The sequence below is a fragment of the Rhea pennata genome, chromosome 3 (assembly GCF_028389875.1).
Source record: "Rhea pennata isolate bPtePen1 chromosome 3, bPtePen1.pri, whole genome shotgun sequence".
Classification (NCBI taxonomy): Eukaryota; Metazoa; Chordata; class Aves; order Rheiformes; family Rheidae; genus Rhea; species Rhea pennata.
Window position 1 is genome coordinate 55,108,231 of NC_084665.1, and position 21,427 is coordinate 55,129,657.

At 38.1% G+C, this 21,427-nt stretch overlaps 1 protein-coding gene across 5 annotated transcripts in view; it reads left to right on the plus strand.

Moving 5' to 3' along the window:
* UTRN (utrophin) overlaps positions 1 to 21,427 on the plus strand; it is a 405,882-nt gene that overhangs the window by 337,837 nt on the left and 46,618 nt on the right. For all 5 annotated transcript variants that reach the window (XM_062572341.1, XM_062572340.1, XM_062572342.1 and 2 more), the window contains 4 exons: positions 18 to 92; positions 7,192 to 7,393; positions 14,943 to 15,028; positions 20,709 to 20,866. In XM_062572341.1, coding sequence (XP_062428325.1) covers positions 18 to 92; positions 7,192 to 7,393; positions 14,943 to 15,028; positions 20,709 to 20,866 — 521 coding nt within the window. The remainder of the gene's footprint in view (positions 1 to 17; positions 93 to 7,191; positions 7,394 to 14,942; positions 15,029 to 20,708; positions 20,867 to 21,427) is intronic.

Below are 21,427 nucleotides of genomic sequence, written 5' to 3' on the forward strand. Positions count from 1 at the left end.
CTGCTCTGTTATTTCAGCTGACTTGAACAATGTACGCTTCTCTGCCTACCGAACAGCCATCAAAATCCGAAGACTGCAGAAAGCACTGTGCTGTGAGTTTGGCCTTCAAGACAGATTAATCATTTCTGTACAGTACTTGGGGAAGAGAGGTTCAGCTTAAGCCTGAATACATTAATGTTGAACAAGGGACTGGATATATTCTTGACAGATTATCAATGGGAGGGGCAACTTGTACAGAGTGGGTGCCTGCATGTTCAGTTCTCCTGTTCTGCCATCATGACTGCCTGGCCTGGTGCTGCTACAGTGCCTGCAAACCAGCTTTCTGGGAGGCTACACGATGAGATGCATACCAAAAAAATTTTGGTTTTTGCTCAGTTACTGGTAGCTCTGTAAATTTTCTCCATAGTTTTTGAAGAAACCTTAGCTGCATCTTCAACATCTAGCTCACTATAAGTCTTTGGGCTTAGTACTTTAGACTTAGGTTTGTGAAGATATTGTAGAGAATCTTTCTTGACAATGTTTGACTTGCTTACATCTGCATGTATATCCTCATTTTCCTCTCTCCTCTTTCTATAACATGGAACATTTTTGTATTGCATGAAACTGTGTTTGAATGAATCCAGTCTTCTGAAAAAAAATCGAAATAGTCAAATTTAAGAGGCAGAGTTTAAGATACTTGAAAACAATGGATTAATTCAGGTCAGACGTTATAGCTTTCTCACCAATGCATATGTACTCACTTAGCAATGTTAACAGGTGATGTTCCCCTACCTCCAGAGGGCTAGATTTCCTTCCAGCCTTTGAGACAGCAGCTTAACCTTGACAGTAGCTTCTTGGCTGGACTTCAGCTATGCATTATGCCAAATGAAGCTGTGCTAGAGATGCTAGCTAGCTACTCCAGAAACCTGGAGCATATTTATACAACAACACACAAGCTTCCAGGAGTACCTGTCACCAGTGCTTTATACTCTATGCAGGGTTCTCAGAGAATTTCGGATCAAATTTGAGGTTCAAGGTGTTACATTTTGGGAAGAACAGAGCTTGTAATTTGAAAGCTTGTATGATGATACGGAATGAAAAACTAGGTTTCTTTGGAATAGCGTGTAAGCCTAAAGTTTCTCTGTGCAAGAGTTAAAACCTGTGGGACCACCCTTGAGTGGGACCACATTTTGACCTCCTAACAGAACTACAGAGCGTTATGGACTTTCTTTCCACTTACAAGTGCACAAGGCATAAAATGTGTATCAACATTTTCCTAAAAAAGAAAAAGCAAAAAGCAAAAACAAAGAAAAAAAAACAGAAGACAAAATTCTCCTTGTGCATGCAGCTCCCAAGGGAAGAGGGAAAAAACAAACTGACTGTGATGGATGCTGATCATGCTGCCTGTTGTATTCCTGACAGGCATACAGATACTCTAGTGACCTGTATAGAACAAACTTTACTTTCATTACTTCTAAGAAGCTTTCAGAAAGAAAATGCTTTCTGTCCTTGCTTTTTCTGCAAAATGTATCAATTTTTGTAGCAACAGCATTCACAGTTTTCTAAGTGCTGTCCTACTGAAATGAGTATTGTCTCCAGTTTCCGGGGGACAGAGGTGGGAATAGGAGAGAGGGGAGCAGTAAGAGGCAGAGAGAGGATTACAGCTTGAAAGAGCCGGGAGCAAAACCGTCATCTCCCCAGTTCCAACCTGCTTCACTGTTTATAAAGTTGCTCACTCGTTCTCCCTCTCCCTCCCTCCCTCCCTCTCTCTCTCTCTCTCTCATTCAGTCGTTCTCTGCCCTGCTCGCTCACTCCCTCTTGCTCAGCCTTGCTCGTTCTCTGCCTCGCTTCCTCGCTCATTCTTGCTCTCTGCCACTCTCTCTCTGTCTTGCTTGATCGCTGCCCCTTGCTCTCTGCCACTTGCTCACTCTCTGCCTCGCTCTCTGCCTCTCGCTCGCCCACTCACTCTCTGCCTCTCACTTACTCACTTGCTCTCTGCCTCTTTCTCTGTCTTACTTGCCCGCTGCCTCGCTTGCTCACTCTGCCTCTTGCTATCTGCCTCTTGCTTGCTCCCTCGCTCCAGCCCCCCTTGCTCTGCCCCTCTCTCACACACTCACTCTCTGCCTCTCGCTCACATGCGCACTCTACTTCACTTGCTCTCTGCTGCTCACTTCTTGTCTGTCTCTGTCCGTCTCTCTCGTTCTCTGCCTCTGTCTCTCGGGAGATGAGACTGCTTTCCTTCAGCACAGCAGCCAAAACCCCTTTGTCTGTGTTATGTGCGCGTATTTGATTGAGAGTTGGTTTAATCTGTAAGAACACAACAGCGTGGCTTTTAATGAAAGACATGACAGATTATCTACAGAGCTAAATGCTACAAGAATTCCCTGTCTTTGCGCACAAACTCTATATGCTCTGGCACTATTTTAGGACCATCTTTGAAAGTATAATAAATGCTGTTGCTTAAATTCTCTGTGACTGCAGTGATTCTCAGCCTCTTTCTGTTCCATGAATGAGGGTTGAAATAGCCAAAACACAACATCTGCTAACACATCCCCTCCGAGGAAGGGGAGAGTGAGTAAGCCCTATCAAGAATTCTTTTCCTGATTGTTTTTTTTTCTTGTTTTTGGTTATTTATTTTAATGTAGGACAGAGTTGTTTTCTGTGCCTGTCATTCATTCTCTGGTCAGAATTACTTTAGTCTTCCATTGAATTTCCCATAATTTTAGCTATGGATGATTTTTAAAGGTGTTTAGATGCAAAATATTTCAGAAAGGCTTATGTGCTAAGGCAAAGTGTGTGTCAAAATGAATCAGTAGAAAATGAGGTCATTGTAAATGTGTAATTCATAAAAAAAAAAAAAAGCAATTGTAAATTGTGACAGCTGCAGTATGCATATAACTGAAAAGGCCATTTTGGTACAGACTGCAAGGGCAAAGCACAGGATACACAGTCCCACTTGTATTTGATGGGTTTTGACTTTGCAGTGAGGACTGATAACACAGTATTAGTACTATATATAAGCAGATTCAGGAATATATCATTTTAGAACTATGGTTTGGAAAACTCTTGAAAAAAATGTTGTCTGTGAAAAAACTCTTCTAAGTCTTTGCTATCAGTTAGTGTCCAAAAAATCTTGTATTTGAAGTTCTTCCCCTCCCTTTAGAAGCAAGCAAATAGTCATGTTTCATCTTGTGCTGCATCCTTCTGGAAGGTAGATTCTTGCAGAGACTGATACATGTGTGTATGTGCATACATGTCTTTATTTTGTAGAAGTCTGAGAAAGTTTGCAGGTTGGAAAGAACAAATTCTTGAATAGTTTTTCTGTCTCAGATTATGTGGAACACACATACCGAGAGCACTTTCCTCCTGTAGTACACGAGTGGTGCCAAAGAGAATTTTCTGTGTTGCAATTGTATTGAATAGTCATTTAGCACCAGACTCTGAGTATTGTATTTTATTTTTGTGCAGCAAACCTGAGCTCATATTCAAGAAATAATTTTGCCCTAGATACTGAAGTGTAGTACTGGAAGGCAAAAAAGGAACAAAAATGCCATGTATATTCAGAATTCTGTCACTGAGCTTCTTTAAGTGATGTAGAATTTAAGAATGCTGATAAGAATGGCAACTGCACAAGGCCAGGGAACAAACACTGAGGCACACTGAACTGAAAGGAATAGCTGGGTAGACTTCCATCCATCTGTGAGTCTTTTGCAGGAACTGCTGTCATTCACAAGGTCTTTCCAATCCTAAAGCTTCACAGCAATGCCTGCCTAGTTTCTGTGGGGCTTACAGCAGCCTCAAATTTGCCGTTAGCAGCTGCATGTCATTACTCACTCCTGAGTCACTTGCATACACCTGCTTGAACTGTACTGAATGACGTAGTTTCTGTTTATAACTTTCCTTTGGGAAAGTCTCCTTGCAATAGAAAGGAAAGTTATGACCCTAATGTCCATTTGTTTGGATAACTAGAGAATTGATCATTCATCATACTTGAACAGATGCAGATTGATACTACAAAAATACACTATAAGCTGCATGCAGTAGGTTTTGAGCCAGCAAGGGCATGTGAGTCTCAGGTTAGCTTTTCCCCATCTGCATAAAAACATCTTAGTTAAAACTTTCAAAAATGAAAGTGTAATGAGAAAATAATGCCTCTTTACACCAGACCAAGCAAAGGGCTCTGCTAGTGGGTAGACTCTACCAGAATAACCATCTGTATCCAAATCTCATTTAGCTCAGCCAGGTAAGCACTGAAATAATAAAGGATGGAAATAGTTTCCTAAGACCGTTCTCCATGAATGGTGTCATCTAAAAGTATTAAGTTTGCTTAATTTTGCAACAGAGTTTCCTTTTAGGGAGAAAGTTACTGAAAATATCTTCCCCTACTGCCTCTTGTTTCCTTTGGCACCATTTGAGTGTGAATGTGAGGCCTTAATATTGCAGATCAAGTCAGGAAGTTTGGTTTGCTCCACTATCTGCTTTTACTGCAGTTTTCAATGCAAGGGTGGTTGTGCTAAGGTAAGCCAAAAGGCTACAGTAGCTTGGCATTACAAAGCAATAGAGGGTTATACTGCCTTTAAAAAGAAAGGCATCAATGATATCAATCTGCTTGAGGAAGCTGCTTTTAGCAACTGTTAATTATATTGCAAAAAAGAGAGGGAAGAAAAGAAAGCTGGTTACAGTTAGAGTTTTTTCCTGAAAAATAGCTTATTCTTCCTTCTCTCCTGAATGCAATATTTGTGTGATTTGATAGCATCATGTGGATGATGCCTGGCTCCCCAAAATAAAATAGTCTCTGTTGCATTGTATATGTTTCAAAATTTAAATATGCTTGTGAGTCATTTCTGGGATATTCTTTTTTTTTTTTTTTTTTTCCAGGTACTGTAGAACATTACAGAGCAGTGCACTACAAAATACTTTGCTAGCTCAGGTCACAGAGTCACAGACTAGCTGAAGTTGGAAGGGACCTTTAGAGATCACCTGTCCAAACCCCCTGCTCAAACAGGGTCACTTACAGCAGGTGGCCCAGGGCCCTGTCCGGATGACTTTTGGGTATCTCCAAGGATGGAGACTCCACAACCCATCTGGACAATCTGTGCAAATGCTCAGTCAGCCTCACAGCAAAAAAAATGTTTCTTAGATTCAGGCAGAATTGCCTGTGTTTGAGTTTGTGTCCATTGCCTCTCATCGTCTCATTGGGCACCACTGAAGACAGTTTGTCCCATCTTCTTTACACACTGATAAAATCCTCCCTCAGTGTTCTCTTCCTCATGCTGAACAGTCCCAATTCTCTCAGCCTTTTGTCCTATGATGCTCCGAGCCTTTCCTCATCTCAGGAGCCCTTCACTCAGCTCTCTCCAGTAGCTCCATATCTCTCTTGTACTGGGGAGTTGAGCACTAGACCCAGCACTTTGGCCTCACCAGGCTGAGTAGAGGAGGAAGATCACCTCGCTCAACCTGCTGGCAATGTTCTTCCTAAGGCAGCCCAGGATACCACAGGCCTTCTTTGCCGTTTAGGGTACACTGCTGGCTCATGGTCAACCTGTTGTCCACCAGGGCCCCCAGGACCTTCTCTGCAAAGCTGCTTGCCTGCTGGTTGGCCCACAGCCTGTACTGGTGTGTGGAGTTAATTCTCCCCAGAGGTAGGATTTCTTGCTTCCATTTAAGGAGGGAGTTTACCCATTAGGTCAAACTAATGGCAAGGTAGCCACAGTTTGTTGCAGTTAGCGGTCTGCCCTGCTCGGTAAATATATATTTAACCATCTAGCGTTACCATTACCTGGCATTCATTTCCACCCTGAGAGATGGAACAACACAAAAAAGGCAACAAAACAGCCCCCAAACCTCCTGCAGGTCTGATGCTGTAAAGTTAGAATAGAATGTACATGGGTCAGTGAGAGAGAAAAAGCAAGGAATGCGAAGGACTGTTTCTCATTTTACGGTGATGCTAGGAATGGTAGATTGGGGAAATGGGATTGGGAATGTAACCTGCTCTTGGCCTATAACCTTATTTTATGGTAGACACTCTCTGAGTTCTGAACAGAATTGGTCATGGTGGTCAGTCTCGTATTGCTGCTGCTTTTTTTCCCTCCTATACTTATTTTTCAGCTTAAGCTAGGCTTACCTGATTTGCACAAACTGCCCTTCTGGGGTCCTTATTTAACATTAGTGGTGCAGAGCAATTTCCAACACATCTGAGATTGTCATGTTTCATTTCCTTTGAGAAATGACATTTATAGAGTAAATGCATTGCAGCTTACCCAGAAACAGCTCTGTATGAGCTCAGAATGTATTTCAACTATATACGGGAGCAAGCATAATGATATATTGCAACCTTTTTTTGTCACTAAAGCTTGTACTAACTTTTTTATTAGGCCTTCCTTCACATCAGAATAAACCCCGTTTTCATTTTGTTTTGCAAAAGATTTAGAAGAGCTCATTAACAGCTTTTTATTTTCACCATGCCATAACCATATTTTCACAGGTACAGTCACAATTTTTTTATGGTTTTGGGCAAAACTACTGTCACCCATCAGAAGTCAGTGGCATCAGTAACTGCTTATAGAAGTACATGGGAAGACTTTCAGCTTGCATCTTGAGGATGATAAAGGAAATCTAAATATTTTGGAAGAAAGCATAGCATTTAATGTTCTGGAAAACTTCCGTAAACAATTTCCTTCTGTCCTTCTCTACAGTTTCTTTTAAGCCTTTATTTAGCAACTGCTGTTCAGTTAATCAGGGCTCAGTGTCTTCTTACTGCATTTTAGAGAACATTGTTACCCCAAAATTTACTTTGCTTCACATTTAATCAAAAATGGTAGTCATTTGATGCAATTCTGCTTTATAGTAAATGCAGAGAATTCTCTAAACTCGGTGGACTCCCAGTGTGCATACATCTGAAGTGAGAATTCTCTAATTATACTGGTTGCTTCAGCGGCTTTTTAAATGTTCTAAGCTCTACTGTGTCATTATCTTTTTCTTGCTTACTCTTTTTTTTTTTTAAATATCTTTCTAAAATGCTATTGACTCCTCCTAACAGAGAGTAATTTTTCACCATAATGTTACTGAAGGAAAGCTACTTTTTTGCTAATAATCTGTCTGCAGTGTTTGCTACAATAAAGTGAGAAGTCAGGGAGCAAGTATTGTGAATCCCATAGTCAAGCATCTGTATTCATATTTTTTTTAATTTATTTTATTATTATTTCTTGTTAGTGGATCTGTTGGACCTGAACACAGCAAGTGAAATTTTCAAACAACACAAGCTGAGTCAAAATGACCAGCTCATTGGTGTCCAGGATGTGATCAGCTGTCTCACTACCATCTACAGTGGACTTGAAGAGAAACACAAAGATCTAGTAAATGTTCCTCTCTGTGTAGACATATGTCTTAACTGGCTGCTCAATGTATATGATAGGTAAGTAACAGACTTCTGTTTGCATTGAGTTCCCCTGGAATTTAATGTAGTATTAAAAAAAGTTTGCACTTGTGACATGTAAAAAGTGCCAGGCTTGTAGAACCATGGTGTATTTTTTTCTGAGTTACTTTCTGGAGGAAGCATTCATGATCATAGAAAAGTGATAGAACTTCTTTAACAGAATTTGATAGAACTTTTTTTTCAGAAATTTTTAAATAATAATAAAAAAAGTCATATCTCTTGATAATTTTGACCCAGTAGAGACACCCAGACTGTTCCATAGTTGCTTAAAGGCATGGTATTGCTATAGGTGAGGTGGTCACTTCAGTCTGTCTAATTAAGTATATGCTGTAGTTCAGAGATACACATAAAAATGAAATCAGAACTTTCTAAGTTGCCTATTTAATGTCCGAATTTTTTTCCTTTCTTCCTATTTGAACATGAAAAGAGTTCCAGGAAATTCTTATACTCAGCTTTGCAAAAAAGAGCTGTTATATCTTGAACTGCTTATCATTTTTTCACTGTGTTCACTCAGTGCCAAATTCTAAAAGTCATATTCTTTTTTGTTTGTTTGTTTTTTAAAGAATTGCAGGCCAGTACTCCCATACTTTGTAGGGGCTTTGTTTTTTTGTGTGTGTTTTTATGTCGGGGTATAGAGGGAAGGCAAGAAGGGAGTACCTATGACCATTTATTTACGTGGTAGCTACCTGGTGTGCTTTGCCAATCCAATATTTGTTTTTAATACTGTGACATTTCTGTTAATTGGATTCCTTACTACTGTTGGAAAATTGGAGACTCCATCAAATAACAACTGAGACATCTTTCAGCAAGTGTTTCTATTTTCCAGAGCTCTGTATTGTAGAGGATTAAACAAAACATCACTAGCAACTGCAGTAGTAGATCAAATGTGTTGCTTGACTTAGATGTTGTTGGACATTTAGAGTAAGAGAGTCAGAGAATTTTTGTGGTTACTAGTTTCTTTTCTTTCTTTTTTTCAAAATCAGTCACTCATCCATTACTTTTTATTCTGCTAACCCTTGTTTACCATCTTCAATTAGAAGTCAGTGGTTTATCTGTCCATATTTAAAATGCAGGTAGTAAGCAATAAAACTTTCTACCATTCAGTAACATTTCCTGTTGTCTCCATTCCCTATTGATTATTATGTTGAAAGCATTAGTAGAGATAATTCTTCAAGCTGATGAAAGACTTTGATCTGCTTTCAAACTTGAAAAATGGAAGATGAAGGATTTTTACAATATAGTTACTTTTTACAGTGTCTCTCCTTGCTCGCCTTTCAAATCCACCCTCCCCCCCAACAAAAAAAAAAAAAAAAAAAAAAAAAGGAAAAAGGAAAAAAAGCTGAAAGAACGGGCACCAATTTTAAACTGCCATTTTTTAAAAAACTGGCCTTTAGAAAAGAACTAATTTGTCTCCTGGCATTTCTGTTGTTTATTTCATTGGCGTTATACAGTGTTTCAAATCATTAAACTGCCTGCAAAAAGCATCTGTTAGTTGCATGCTATTAACCTGAGATCTAATTAGTTATTCACAGATTGATGGCAAACCAGGAGTTTCTTCAGACTTACCTACAGATGCCTTTGGCACTGAAAAGAAACAGTTTATTTTTGGAAATAGTAGACAACAACAAGGTCTGTTATGTTCTGTATTTTCTGACACATCAAGAATGATTCATTCTTCAAGCTGAAAGGAGGAGAGAAATGGATTAAATTTACTGACTGACTTTTACTTCCTCAAGGATTTTAAAAGGTTGTCCCAGGCAGCAACATCTGCCCTATAAACATGCTTCAAGCTTATAGCTAGTTCTTAGTTTTGTTTTTTTCCAGAGGATTATTTTTTAATACAAACACTTAATGGAATTTAATACAAAAAGTGAGAGCTATGAGAGAAATTGGTTAGCCTATTAAATCATTTTGCCAGATTAAATCTATGTTTAAATTATCCAAAACCAATAGCAAGCTGTTATTGTTCCAGACTCTATGGCAAATTTTCTAAAACTTCCAAAGTCATTTTAATATAAATAGAATGAATAGCCTTTGGGACTACCAGTATAACTTAAAACCCCTTGAAATCAGTTGTTTAACATATTGTAAAATCTGTCATACATAGTATGGAGTACATGCACTAACTGTGGATGATGACTCGTTATTTTTGTTGGAATTACCTAGTACACATAAAAAAATTTTACGTTTTTTCTGTTTTTTTTAACCTCTTTCAATGTTTATCTGATTTCTTGTATTTCATAGAAGGAACTTTTTAATTTTCTTGATTTTGTGATGTTAAGATACTTTTCGATGGTGCATTCTTTTAAAGCTGGTTGCACTTTTCTCTTTAATTTATTTGATGCAGTGGTCTAGGATGTGTAGGATATCTATAATATCCCATGTATGTTGACTTTTTCCACATGAGCAAAGCTGTTTTCTGTGATCATTCTTTGTGGTCTAGTCTTCCTCTGAAGAATCACAACCTTGTTATTTATTGTTGCATTAAAATACCTGGCAAATTCTTAACACTGTGTTAACGTCCCAGGCCTCACCAGTGTGTTACATTCAGCAAAATTCAAACTCCTAAAAGCTTAGAAATGAGAAGGATGGGAGACCTGCTCATTTAGCCTTAATATTATGCCCTGGTTCTTATGGTAGTTGATGGGAATCTCCTATGTGCTCTCTAGTTGCATTTACTGTGGTGATGACAGCTCTTGATTCGTGAGGGAGTTTGGGGAAGCAGCCTGGCAGACTCTGATGGTAGTAAGAAGTACTCTAGGAAGGACATGGCCCTCTGTAGAGAAGGAAAGTGAGCTCTTTACCCGACTGCTCTGTGTTTGATGAAGGGAAGGCGCCTGCGGGGACCTTCAGAGAGCTAATATGCTGTCTCCTGTTGCTGCATTATGTAGATGTTTGTCCGTAGCACAGCACAGAAATCATCTTGTCAGAGCAATTATCACTACCCTTGTATAAGGCTAATTTTGTAGTTTTTTTATGCTTGGATAAGTGAAAATACAATGTTTTATGGTTTTGTTTGCAGATAGGGGAAGGAATGTGGGAGATAGATTTAGGAAAAATGGTCTTTTTTTCTATGGCGTTGTTGCATGTGAATGTAGGAAGTCAGATATGACTGTGATAGGAGTGTTTACAAGACCAACAAATCACACTAGTTTTGAACTTTAAAACTAAAATTTAGTAAATTCTTAGTTAATTGCATGCTCCTTGTTAATGGCTAGTCCTTACATGTTATTACTCATCATCACTATGTAAACAGCTAGCCTTTAGCACTTAGCATTCTGAATTAGCTGTGAATATACGATCCCGTGGAGCTGGTGTTGTATGGTTAGTACTGAGAGCTATGGTCCTTGCTGGTCCGTAATCACAGAGTCATGCGATCAGGCTTGAGAGATCTTGGATGAGAGAATTCATAGCCAAAGTGGGCTTGTCTTCTTTCTTTTCCAATTTTCTTTGCTTATGCCTGATGTTTTTATGCTATTGCTACCCCTCCTCCCTTGGGGGGTTTCCTCTGTTCTTGGTACTGTTTATCTGCTTTTCTGTTGACTTGCCAGTCATCCTTCTTGTGTATTCTTATCTGCAGTTTCTTGTACTTTATCTTGTCCTCTATCTGACAGCTTTGGTTTCTTGAATGTCTCTTATATGTAACTGTGCTCATCATTGCTTGCCTCTCTGGTGGTCACATTGCTCAGATATTTATATAAAATGTTTTTGTTTTATGTCTGGCTATACCATCAAGATACTTGCATACCATTGTTGTTAACAATATTAATTATATCCTGATTATTGTCATTAGAATTTATAGTGTCACAGGCCTCTGCTTTGACTATGAAATAGACTGTGTTTGACTGTCATAAGTTTTGTTCCCTTTTAGTGCTGTTGAAAAGCAGCCAGAAATTCTGTGTTAGGATGATATTTAGAGAATGGAATAAAGTTTGCATATGAGGGTTGCATGATTATGGAAAGGTTTTGGAAAGTTTGCTAAATTCATTTTCCTGGAAAGATGTATCTTCGGATAATTTTAACCCTATACTAATTTCCTAAGTTTTTGAGCAAAAACGGAAATATTAGTTTTAGGATTTACAAGCCATTCTGCAGCTGAGACATTAATGTGGCTGATCAGTGCTAAAGCTTGTTACGTGATTTCTGAGTGCTCCTCCCAGCTCTAGTCCTGTGTGGTAGTGAGGTTGGGATTATAGTTGTTTCATTTGGAGCTCAATTGCTATAGGATCAGAAGGGGAACTCATAAGACACAGTGATAAGACATCACGTCCCAGATCTTAACAGGTCTTATTGCCTGTATTACCGGTATGATAGAAGACCTTTTTTCCCCTCTCTTCTCTTTTGCATCTTTTAATTCCAGTATCTCCTGTAATAAGATACAAGATGAAAGTCGTCTCCCTTTCTCTCCTGATATGATGGCCATTTCTTGCTCGTCTTCTTTTTCTCACTCATTTAAGTTACTGCAAAGCAGTGACAGTCATAAATTTTTGTATAGTTATCTGATTGCTTGCACCTGAGAATCCCTGCCTCTGGGTTCCCTGTATCTGGGTCCTTGAGGCAGCTGAATGGCTGCTGTCTGCTTGGGTGGAGAGTCCAAACTATGCAAAAAAGCTGAACGTGCTTCACTCCTACTCCAGACTCTCCACCCATGCAGCATAGTACACTTGCATCCCCTTGAGCCTGACCTCTCTACTGGACCAAAGGACCTGGATTAATGATCTCCCGCTAAGCTAGTCCTCTCTGTTGTGTATGCGTTCAGCCTGTTCTCTTATCTACCATGCCTGATACACACCTTAATCTTTTTTCTTCTTTCCTTTTCCTGTTCCTTTTCCTTTTTTTTTTTTTTTTTTTTTTTTTTTTTTTTTTTTTGGTGAAGGTGCAACAGATTGTATGATACTGAGGCTTGCAGGCCAGAGCCTGTTTGATACACGCACAGACAACAGAACCACCTAGAAAATCACCTAGTGAATCTTTTTTTCTTTTTTTTTCCTCCCCTTCAGCTCTCTTTTCCATCCTCCCTGCGCCATACTAAAATCCTTTTGTTTGGCAAAAATAATGACAGCAGTACACTATACAGCAAAAGGGCAATGAATTCTTAGACTTTATATTGCTTGGAGAAAGAGGGCCTCAGATATATCTGGTGGGACAAACAGACCATAGAGAACATGAAAAGTGCTTCTGTCAAGCAGCTATAATTGTTTTGCCATTTTTTTCCTTGAAAATAGGTCAGAGACCAATAATGTTGCATTTTTATACTCCCTCTCACTGTTTCATTGACTAACAACTTCAAACTAATTAATAGAGATTTAATGATTTGGACTCCTCTTCATCAAGATCAGAGTGAATAATATCTGAACAGTTAACATGGTCTTATCAATTGACTCTGCAATGATAAGCATGCTTGTCTTGCTGTATAGTGTATCTTAATAGTGTGCTGGCATTTAACTCTAAGTACTTGACCCCTGCATTTTTGATGAATTTGAGCTTTAAGAAGTTGCCTGATACTTCCCTTGATTTTAGGTTTTTGTCTACACAGCACAACTACATGGTTGCAAATGCAGCACAACCATGTAGTGCTGCAATTCAGAGGCACCTTGACAAGACTAGACACTCTCCAGAGGTCGCTTCCAACCTCAGTTATTCTGTGATTCTGTAAATTGGATTAACTTAAATCACTGAACTGGAACTTTCAATGCCACAAAATCTGTCTCTCTCTCTCTCTCTCTCTCTCTCTCTCTCTCTCTATATATATATATATATATTTAAATGTATATGTAATTTCAGCCATAACAGTTAGTTGTTTCCAAGAAAAAGGCTAGGGAGAAATACATAGCTCTTTAGAAAAATGTCATATTGTAGGCTTTTGAACTCCGGTTTATAATTTAATGAGAGTTTATAATTTAATGCTTTTTGTGCTGAGAAAGTTTTTCCCAGTTGCTGTAACAACCTACTCAAATCTGAAGGAATCTACATACATGTCCCAACTTTTAGCTGCAAAGTTATCATGAGTTTCCATCTTCTCTAAGCAAATACTGTAGTCAATCCTGAGTTAAATCAAACCCAGATGAATGTTCTGCTTTGTTTTTCATTTGAATACAAAGTTAAAACCTAGACAACCCTGCATAGGGAAGGATGGTGAAAGAGCTTGATCGAGGTTGCAAAATGAGCCATTTATGAGTCAGGATATGCCAGAGTGATGTCATGTCTATGATTGAAAGAGGTAATTTGAAGCTAAGTTTGAATGTATAAAATAGTTGGCAATTTTATAACATTCTTGAAAATTGGCTCCTGATTTTCAAACTAGGCAGTTAAAGTAATGGATGCTTTTGATTAATTTGGCAGTAATTTCTCTATACCTCTTTCCAACTTGTGAAATAGAGAAGATAATACTGGCTAATCTCACAAGATTAGGTGATGGTTGTGAAGACAAATGAATTAATATTTGTAAGGCACTTGATTAATTTACTGAGAACCCAAGAGTAAATTAATAATTTTGTATTCAGCACAGCATTTGTGGAGTAAATTAGACAGCAGACCATTTGTTGAATGAGGAGGACAGAAAAAAATGCCTAATAACTACTCCAGAAATAATTAAAGGATATATCACTGTGCATGACAAAAGGGAAATAATGTTTGCATTTTAGTTCTAGCACTGTTTTACTTACTGAGGAAGGATCCAGCTAATCTTTAGGTACAGGAGTTTCTGAATAATTATATACAGTTTAACTACCCCTTTTTTGATCTGTTTGCCATGTCTAACCTGAAGACAAAATGCGTGGTGTTTTTCAGCTTTTGAGAGCAGAAATTATCAGATCTTTTAAGAATCTGTTTCTTACACTGACTTTTTGAACTTTAAGATTGTCGTTTTCCATATGTCTTGGTTTTATTGCTTTAGTATCTATTTGAGTAGTGTTTTCCTTGCAGGCTTAAAATCATAGGCTTTGGAACCCATTTGTCTGTTTTCAAGTTGCTTACATTTGTGTTTTTTTGAGTTTGGGGATTTTTCTTTTTTTCGTTTTGGGCAACATGAGCCAGAAGTCACGCTGCTTAGAAAGAAGAGCTCCACGTCTTCTGATTACTGCATGTGTTTGCCTGTTTACATGTACATCATAGCATTTCCAACATAGAAGAAAAAAATAAAGTGAGCAAAAAGAATGAATTCCTGTGGTATGAAAATTCAGTTTATTTTGCAGTCCTCCTTTTCACACTGAGAAAGTGTCTTTATTGCTGTGTACCGCTGAGTACTTGTTTGTGTAAATCACGTTATCAAATCATGCTGTTGGTTTTACAGGGTTAAAATTCAACCTTTTTGGAATAATATAAGTTGTTTTGACATGTAAACATGCAGTAAGGTGAGTTGAGCTTTTTTAAAGGAAGCATTCTTAATGTGATTTGCAATGTTAATATGTTTTCAGATTTTAAGTATAGTTGAAGTAGAATTCATCAGTGACTTTGCATTTGGAACAGACTTGAGTTGTAATGTAGTAAGATTAAACTGTATCAAATTCTCTGCTCTTTGTAATTTCAGTGGCCGGACTGGAAAAATTCGAGTGCAGTCCCTCAAGATTGGCTTGATGTCTCTTTCTAAGGGCCTTCTAGAAGAGAAGTATAGATGTAAGAAAAAAAATACTTTTTAAAATATTTAATTTATATAATTGTCACGTATAATAATAATACATCTCAAAGCAAAATTTATAGTAAACCATTTCTCATGCCTGTGTCAGGACTTATATTCTAACTGGAAAGTATTGATGTCAATTATGACAATTATATGCCATCCAAAGCAAAGGAAAATGTTGCTATATAGAGTGCTCTATTTGACTAATTCTGCTTGGAAATGTTGAGTGTTTTCAAGAAATTTAATATGAATTATCTGCCTTCTATCTTTTTTTTTCAGGCCTGTTTCTGACATTTGTCTCTCCTTTTTGGCAATACTTCTAGGGATTTCTGAAGCGTTTGAAATCCCAGCCTTCTCTGAACATGGCAGACATCGCAAAGTTGTTTGCTTTAGCATAGCAAAGACCCAGCTGTCCATGCATTAATTGTTGCATTGTTAGAGAAGTATTTCTTGTTAGAGTATTTGGTTGCAAGATAGGCAAGTTTCATGTTATAACAACTTTTTGGTGAAATCTGAAATCTTTTATGGAATGCTTAAGCAGACCATCTACTCAAGTATGTTCTGTCCAACCTTCCCAAAGATTAACCTCTGAGGATCAACTTGAAGAAATATGATTTCTGGGCTGCTGAAACACAGGCTTTATGAAATAGTATGATAATCTAATTAGGGGTGCTAATGTCAACCTGACAATACAGATGATCTACCTCTTTCTCTCTTAACCTTTTGGGGAAACCAGGGGTTTTTTTATATGAAGTTTTTTCTGTTTGCATTATTTTCTTAGTAGCTACCTTTAATCACATTCATTGCCAAAACTAGTGTGGATTTTGTTGATGAATGTGCATTCATTTCCAATACAGATAATATCTTTTCGATTTATACCTTTTTAGATGTGTTTGCCAGAGAAATTTTGCTTTTTTTTAATTAAACTTCTTTAAGATGGTAGGCTGCAGGGTTGACATAAGAATAAATCTTTAACTAAAAAAAACCCAATTGCTTTAGAAAAAAATACTGAAGCCTCATTAAAGAATGCCTATTCTAGAAGACAGTTAAGGATGTGCTTAACTTTAAGCAAATGCCTGAATGCATGAATAAAGTTCCCTTGAAAAAGAATGGACCTACAAACATAATTGTTTCCCGAGAGTTAGCTACATCTATGCTAGTAAATAGTCCAGGGCTGCTTCTTTGCTTGCGAGGCCATGATGTGGTCTGGCTTTATGTATATTATTAAACTTTCTTTAGTCCCCAAAACAGGGTGACCACATATGAGCTACTTGTTGGAAATGATCCTGCACTCTAACTTACTCTCAAGTTGTTCCTAGGTATTTGGGGAGTAAGAATTAGCTGACTTTGGTCAAAAGCACGCTGGATACCCTTCTAACAGCTTACTGATATGGATGGCAACGTGCCAGTGTCTGGCCCTAAGCCCTGGCACACTGTTTAACTTAGTGGTATAGATGCAGCGTTAAAAAATGGAACAGAAAAAGAGTGGGGAGGGGGGAAGAGAGAGAGAGAGTTAATGTGCATGACAAAACATATTCCTTGCTTTAGCAACCTACTTTAATTCTGAAATAATCAGAATGCAATAAACGAAATATTGCTTGCTGTTCTTTGGTCTTTTTGTCATCAGTTCTTCATACACTATTACAGGACTTCTGAATATCGCAGAAAAATGGAATGTTTTTAACCACTCAATTTTAGTGTTACAAATGTTCTTAGAAAGTAAATTACAATCATATAAGCAGGTATTTATGTTGATAAAAAATTAAATTTGCATGTATGATTATTCACAGCAGATACTATGCTTGGTCATGCAGTCAAGGGACAAGTGCTGTCTCATAGATATGGATTTATTGATAGACAACAGGAATTTTATTTTTCCTGCCCTTTCCTCAGTTTCAGAGGTGGAAAAAATGTCACAGTACTATCTGACATCTGGGAGTACATTTGTGTGTGTTTTGCTCTTACCTGGAGCTCGATTCTGACATGAAAACTGAATGGAACAGCAATTGAAACAGAAAACATTTGTGAAATGTTTTGTTTAGTCTGTAGGCTTTGGGTCGTATCATTTAATGCATAAAAACTATAGAATTCAAGGTGAATGAGAAGGGCTACCTGAAAAATCTCTACTGTGAAAGAACTAGTTTAGTTGCAGTGTGGATTTTTTTTCCTTTTTTTTTCATGTATCAAAACCATCCCTTGGTATATGTTGCAAATCTTAAAACCATTTGGAAGTAACACTGTAATACTTTAAAAAAAATGTGCGACCTGTTTGTACAGCATGCATATGAACAAATGATGACACATTTTCTCTTTTGTGTATTTCTAATTAAATCCATATTCAGTGTAATTAGGGAGTCTTTATCCCTAGATTCCTTGCAGCTGCTTGGATGGTTCAGGTTTGACAATACTAGATTTGTGATTTGATGGCTCAGCAACCTCAGCAGAAGAGGCAAAATGTATGTAGCGGACATCTTACTATTTAGTAGAAACTGGATAAACTTCTCCACACTTTGCAATATCTTGTATACTAAGCAGTAATTGCATTTTTCAGATTGTTTAGTTGTGCTGTAGTTTGAGTCCTACTGACTCTCATCACCCAAATATTAATGTGTGGCTGTGTTTAATTTTAGATTAACTGATCTTTTATTTTCTTTTTTTGTTCTTTTTTTTCCCCTGTGGCTCCAGACAAGAGAAAGCTTGTCTTTTGCCTTCACAATCATTCTTCCTGTCCTTTTGATAAAGTCCCATGATACAGTTTAACGTTATATAAATACAGCCATATTTTATGCATGCATGTTTGTAAAAACTCACATAATATATATACATAGGAACATAAACTCCATTTGTGAGAATGTTCAGTTTGTGGCTGTGGCATTGCTGCTGGGTGATGGAGTGGCTTCCCTTCTGCAGTGGCAGGCACAACGTGTGGGTGCACCCTGCCAGAGCTGGAATGCGCTCACCTCCCCGCCGTACGCCCGCCGTTTCAGGGTAGCTGTCAGTGTGCCTCCTTTGCCAGGGTACAGCTCGTGGCTTAATTTAAGGCTGCTGGCAAACAGCGAGCGTTTAGGCTTTCCGTACCTTCAGTGTCTTTCTGTGTGGCACGCTGGTGGTATTGAGTGTTTTGGGGGAAAAGGGGGTAGCATCTGTGAACACCTTGCACTTGGGCAGTCACTGGTTATGGCAGAGCTGCCAAATTTGCTTTGGATTTGGGGTGATTATTTTTTCTTTTTTCTTCTTTGTTGGAAGTAGTGCATTTTGGAGGAGTTTAAGCTTTTCACTGATATCTGCTGATTTCCTACGTGTATCAGCCCTGGCTGATCACTCTCCCTCTTATCTCTCCTGGCACATCGTTTTTCCTCTCTTTATGAGCTTCCCAATCAGTCGAAGGTTTAGGGCTTAGGAAAGTACTTCATCTTCCTCTCAGCCTCTGTGGTTAGTGAATTGTATTCCTTTTAGAGCCAGGTGCTAGCACAGACGTGAACATAAACAAAAAACAGTAGGTGCAACAGTTTTTATCCTATCAGTTCTTAAAATCTGACTCTTAGTTACTGGGAAACTGTTCCAACTGCAACGGAAAAAAATAAGCCAGGATTTAGAAATGCCAAAATAAATTTGCAGCCATACAGTGCTAGATCTGTGAATGCGGTTATCAGTGTTTTTTTCCCCCTCATCATTAAGTGCTGAAGACGCTGTAGAATCTGTTTAAATAGGCAAGGGGAGGAGGGGGTGTAAGAAATTGATTTGATCAGCTGGACTTTCATTTGATGAAAATCCTTTCCTCTGCCTCATCCACTTTTGCAAAGAAAAAAGTGCAACTAATCTTTCTGAAACACGCTGACAGAGCTTGACAGTTACTCCAAATGAAGGACAAAACAATTTACAGAATGTAATAAAAAATTAGATATTTCTGGACAAAGCTTGTTTCTCAATCAGAAGTGCAGTCAGACTAAATTTTAAAGTTTTATTTATTTCTAATCTATTAATGGCTGTTCTGGTAGGAGAGGTGAAAAGTAGGAGAATTGTACAAATAGTTTTTTTCCCCCCTTTTAAGATTGCTGAAATCTTTAATTGAAGCCAACCACTGAGTGCAAAAGGAAAATGTAAAAGCCAACTGGAAAGAATACAAAGCTTTCAGTTCCATTTCTTCTGTAGTTTATACCAACCATAAGGATATTTTCAGAAGAGATTAATCTAGTGACTAAATATGAATGTATAGAACTACAGAGATCATGAATAAATCAAGGACTACTGGCAGTCTTGCTTTAACTTGTGTTAGAACTTTCAGCTGGAAGGTTTAACACATTTCTTTCTTTGTGTTTTTGCCATTTTGAAAATTGTTAAGAAAGTCAGTACTTAAGAAATACTTCCTGTACTGCAGTTAGTCCTACTAGTTCATACTATACTGTGGCTTGTAAGTGGACAGAGCCACAGGAGCATCTTTATAGTACTTCTGCAGAAGTGTATTCCTCCATTTCTACTTAGTACTTTTGTAAGCTTTTGTATCTTACAAATAGTAAGATCTGGGGTCATAACTCCTGGATCTACTTGAAACAATGTTAAATCACTTCTTGATACAACCATCCACAGTTTTCTCATAAGCCTCTTTAGCCCTTTGGATGCCATTTGAATGAGGATGAACTACTTCAGTGCTATCTTTCTCACTTTGAATTCCAAAAAAAGTCCACCTTGTTAGTCTTTATGCAACTGAACATCTAAGCAGAAACATTCAACTAAGGCTGCAGAGAAAGGAGAAATAAAAATTCTGTGAGGATGTTGGGATCTGTCATCCATCCCCAGTAATCAATACAGAATCATTCCCCCAAAACAACTTGATAGCACATGCATTTGTTGATTTTTGAATGATTCAAGTGGTATGCCATCCCGCATTCTCCTTGAGAAAGTGCTGTACTTCCCAGAAAGTCTCTAGATCTGGACCAATTTTCTCGATCCTTTTGGCCTCAATTTTTTCAGTTATTGTAGTCATCTCAGTACTTCAAGTTATGCTGCACAGCTTGTCATGCACCTTAGGAAAAGGGAATCAGTAAAAGGAAAGTATGTGGAAGTGGATGTGGTTATCCAGGAAGCAAATATGATTACTGTTAAGCATGAGTTATGTTAGTGTCTGCTGCTCTTGCTTTAAGCTGGCTTATGTGGCCAACTCCAACTTGTGCTGTTTCTAGTCTCAGAGCATGTGTGCTTCTGCCCCCAACCAACCTAAGGATGGCTTACGTTTTGGCATAGAGTAGGAATTCCTGAAATACCACTTTTTTTCTCCCTTTGTGATAGCAAAGACAACCTAGTAAATATTAGGGGGGAAATTAAGTAAAATTTAAACAAAAATTAAAAAGCTATTCTGATTTTCTGACGTCTCCCTTATTTTGTCCTAAGTAAATCAGGACCTGCAATAGGTTACGCTTATTGTGTAATTTTATTAGGAGATGCTGTAAGAAGCCATGTAGTTTAATTTATTTGGCCTTACTTTGTTTAACAAGTAAAATTTAACAAGAAAATGTGGACAAAATAATCAAGATAAATTAAACCATTGTAAATGGGACAGCTGGCCACCTATAACTCTGTTTGGATTACAAAAATTACAAAATTCCAGCTGCAACGTTAATGCCTGAACGGAGAGTAGACGGAAGCAAAAAGAGCTCATGCCTCTCATCTGTTTTGCAGATCTCTTCAAGGAAGTGGCAGGCCCCACAGAAATGTGCGATCAGCGGCAACTCGGCCTGCTGCTTCACGATGCTATCCAGATCCCACGGCAGCTGGGAGAAGTGGCGGCGTTTGGCGGCAGTAATATTGAACCCAGTGTCCGGAGCTGCTTCCAACAGGTAAGATGGTAAAAATCTTCATGTGGAAAAACCTATTCTGAAAGACCTAGAATTTACTTTTAAGTTATGCAGAAAGAAGAAGGAATTTAAAAATATCCATTGAGTTTTTTGAACAGAAATGAATAAGCAAGTAAATGTAGGAAGTTATTGTTGAAATGCAGTTGTAAAAGGTGATTTATTGTTCAGCAGAAGATCAAACAAATTACTTTGTAGCAGAAAGAACTTATAAATCCATATGTTTATGGCTGTATTGGCAGCTCCAAATGCTGTTAAAACTTCGTAGCAACCAATTATCCTGTTTTCATCTTTCAAGGCAACCTGATACTGTGAGAACAATGTACTTTTCCCTGCTGGAACAAGACGTGATCTCAACAGAACAAGAAAATGATGATGATACTAATTTTTAACCCTGTGCATCAGGAACTTACTTAGCATTTTTTTTCTCATGAAAGAGCTTGCAGATGTACGAAATTTCAAGCACAGTCACTTATGTATCATAAGACTTTATGTGGCAGTCTAGAACATAGAATAAAGCTGTCTTCAGCCTGCTGTTCAGCTCCA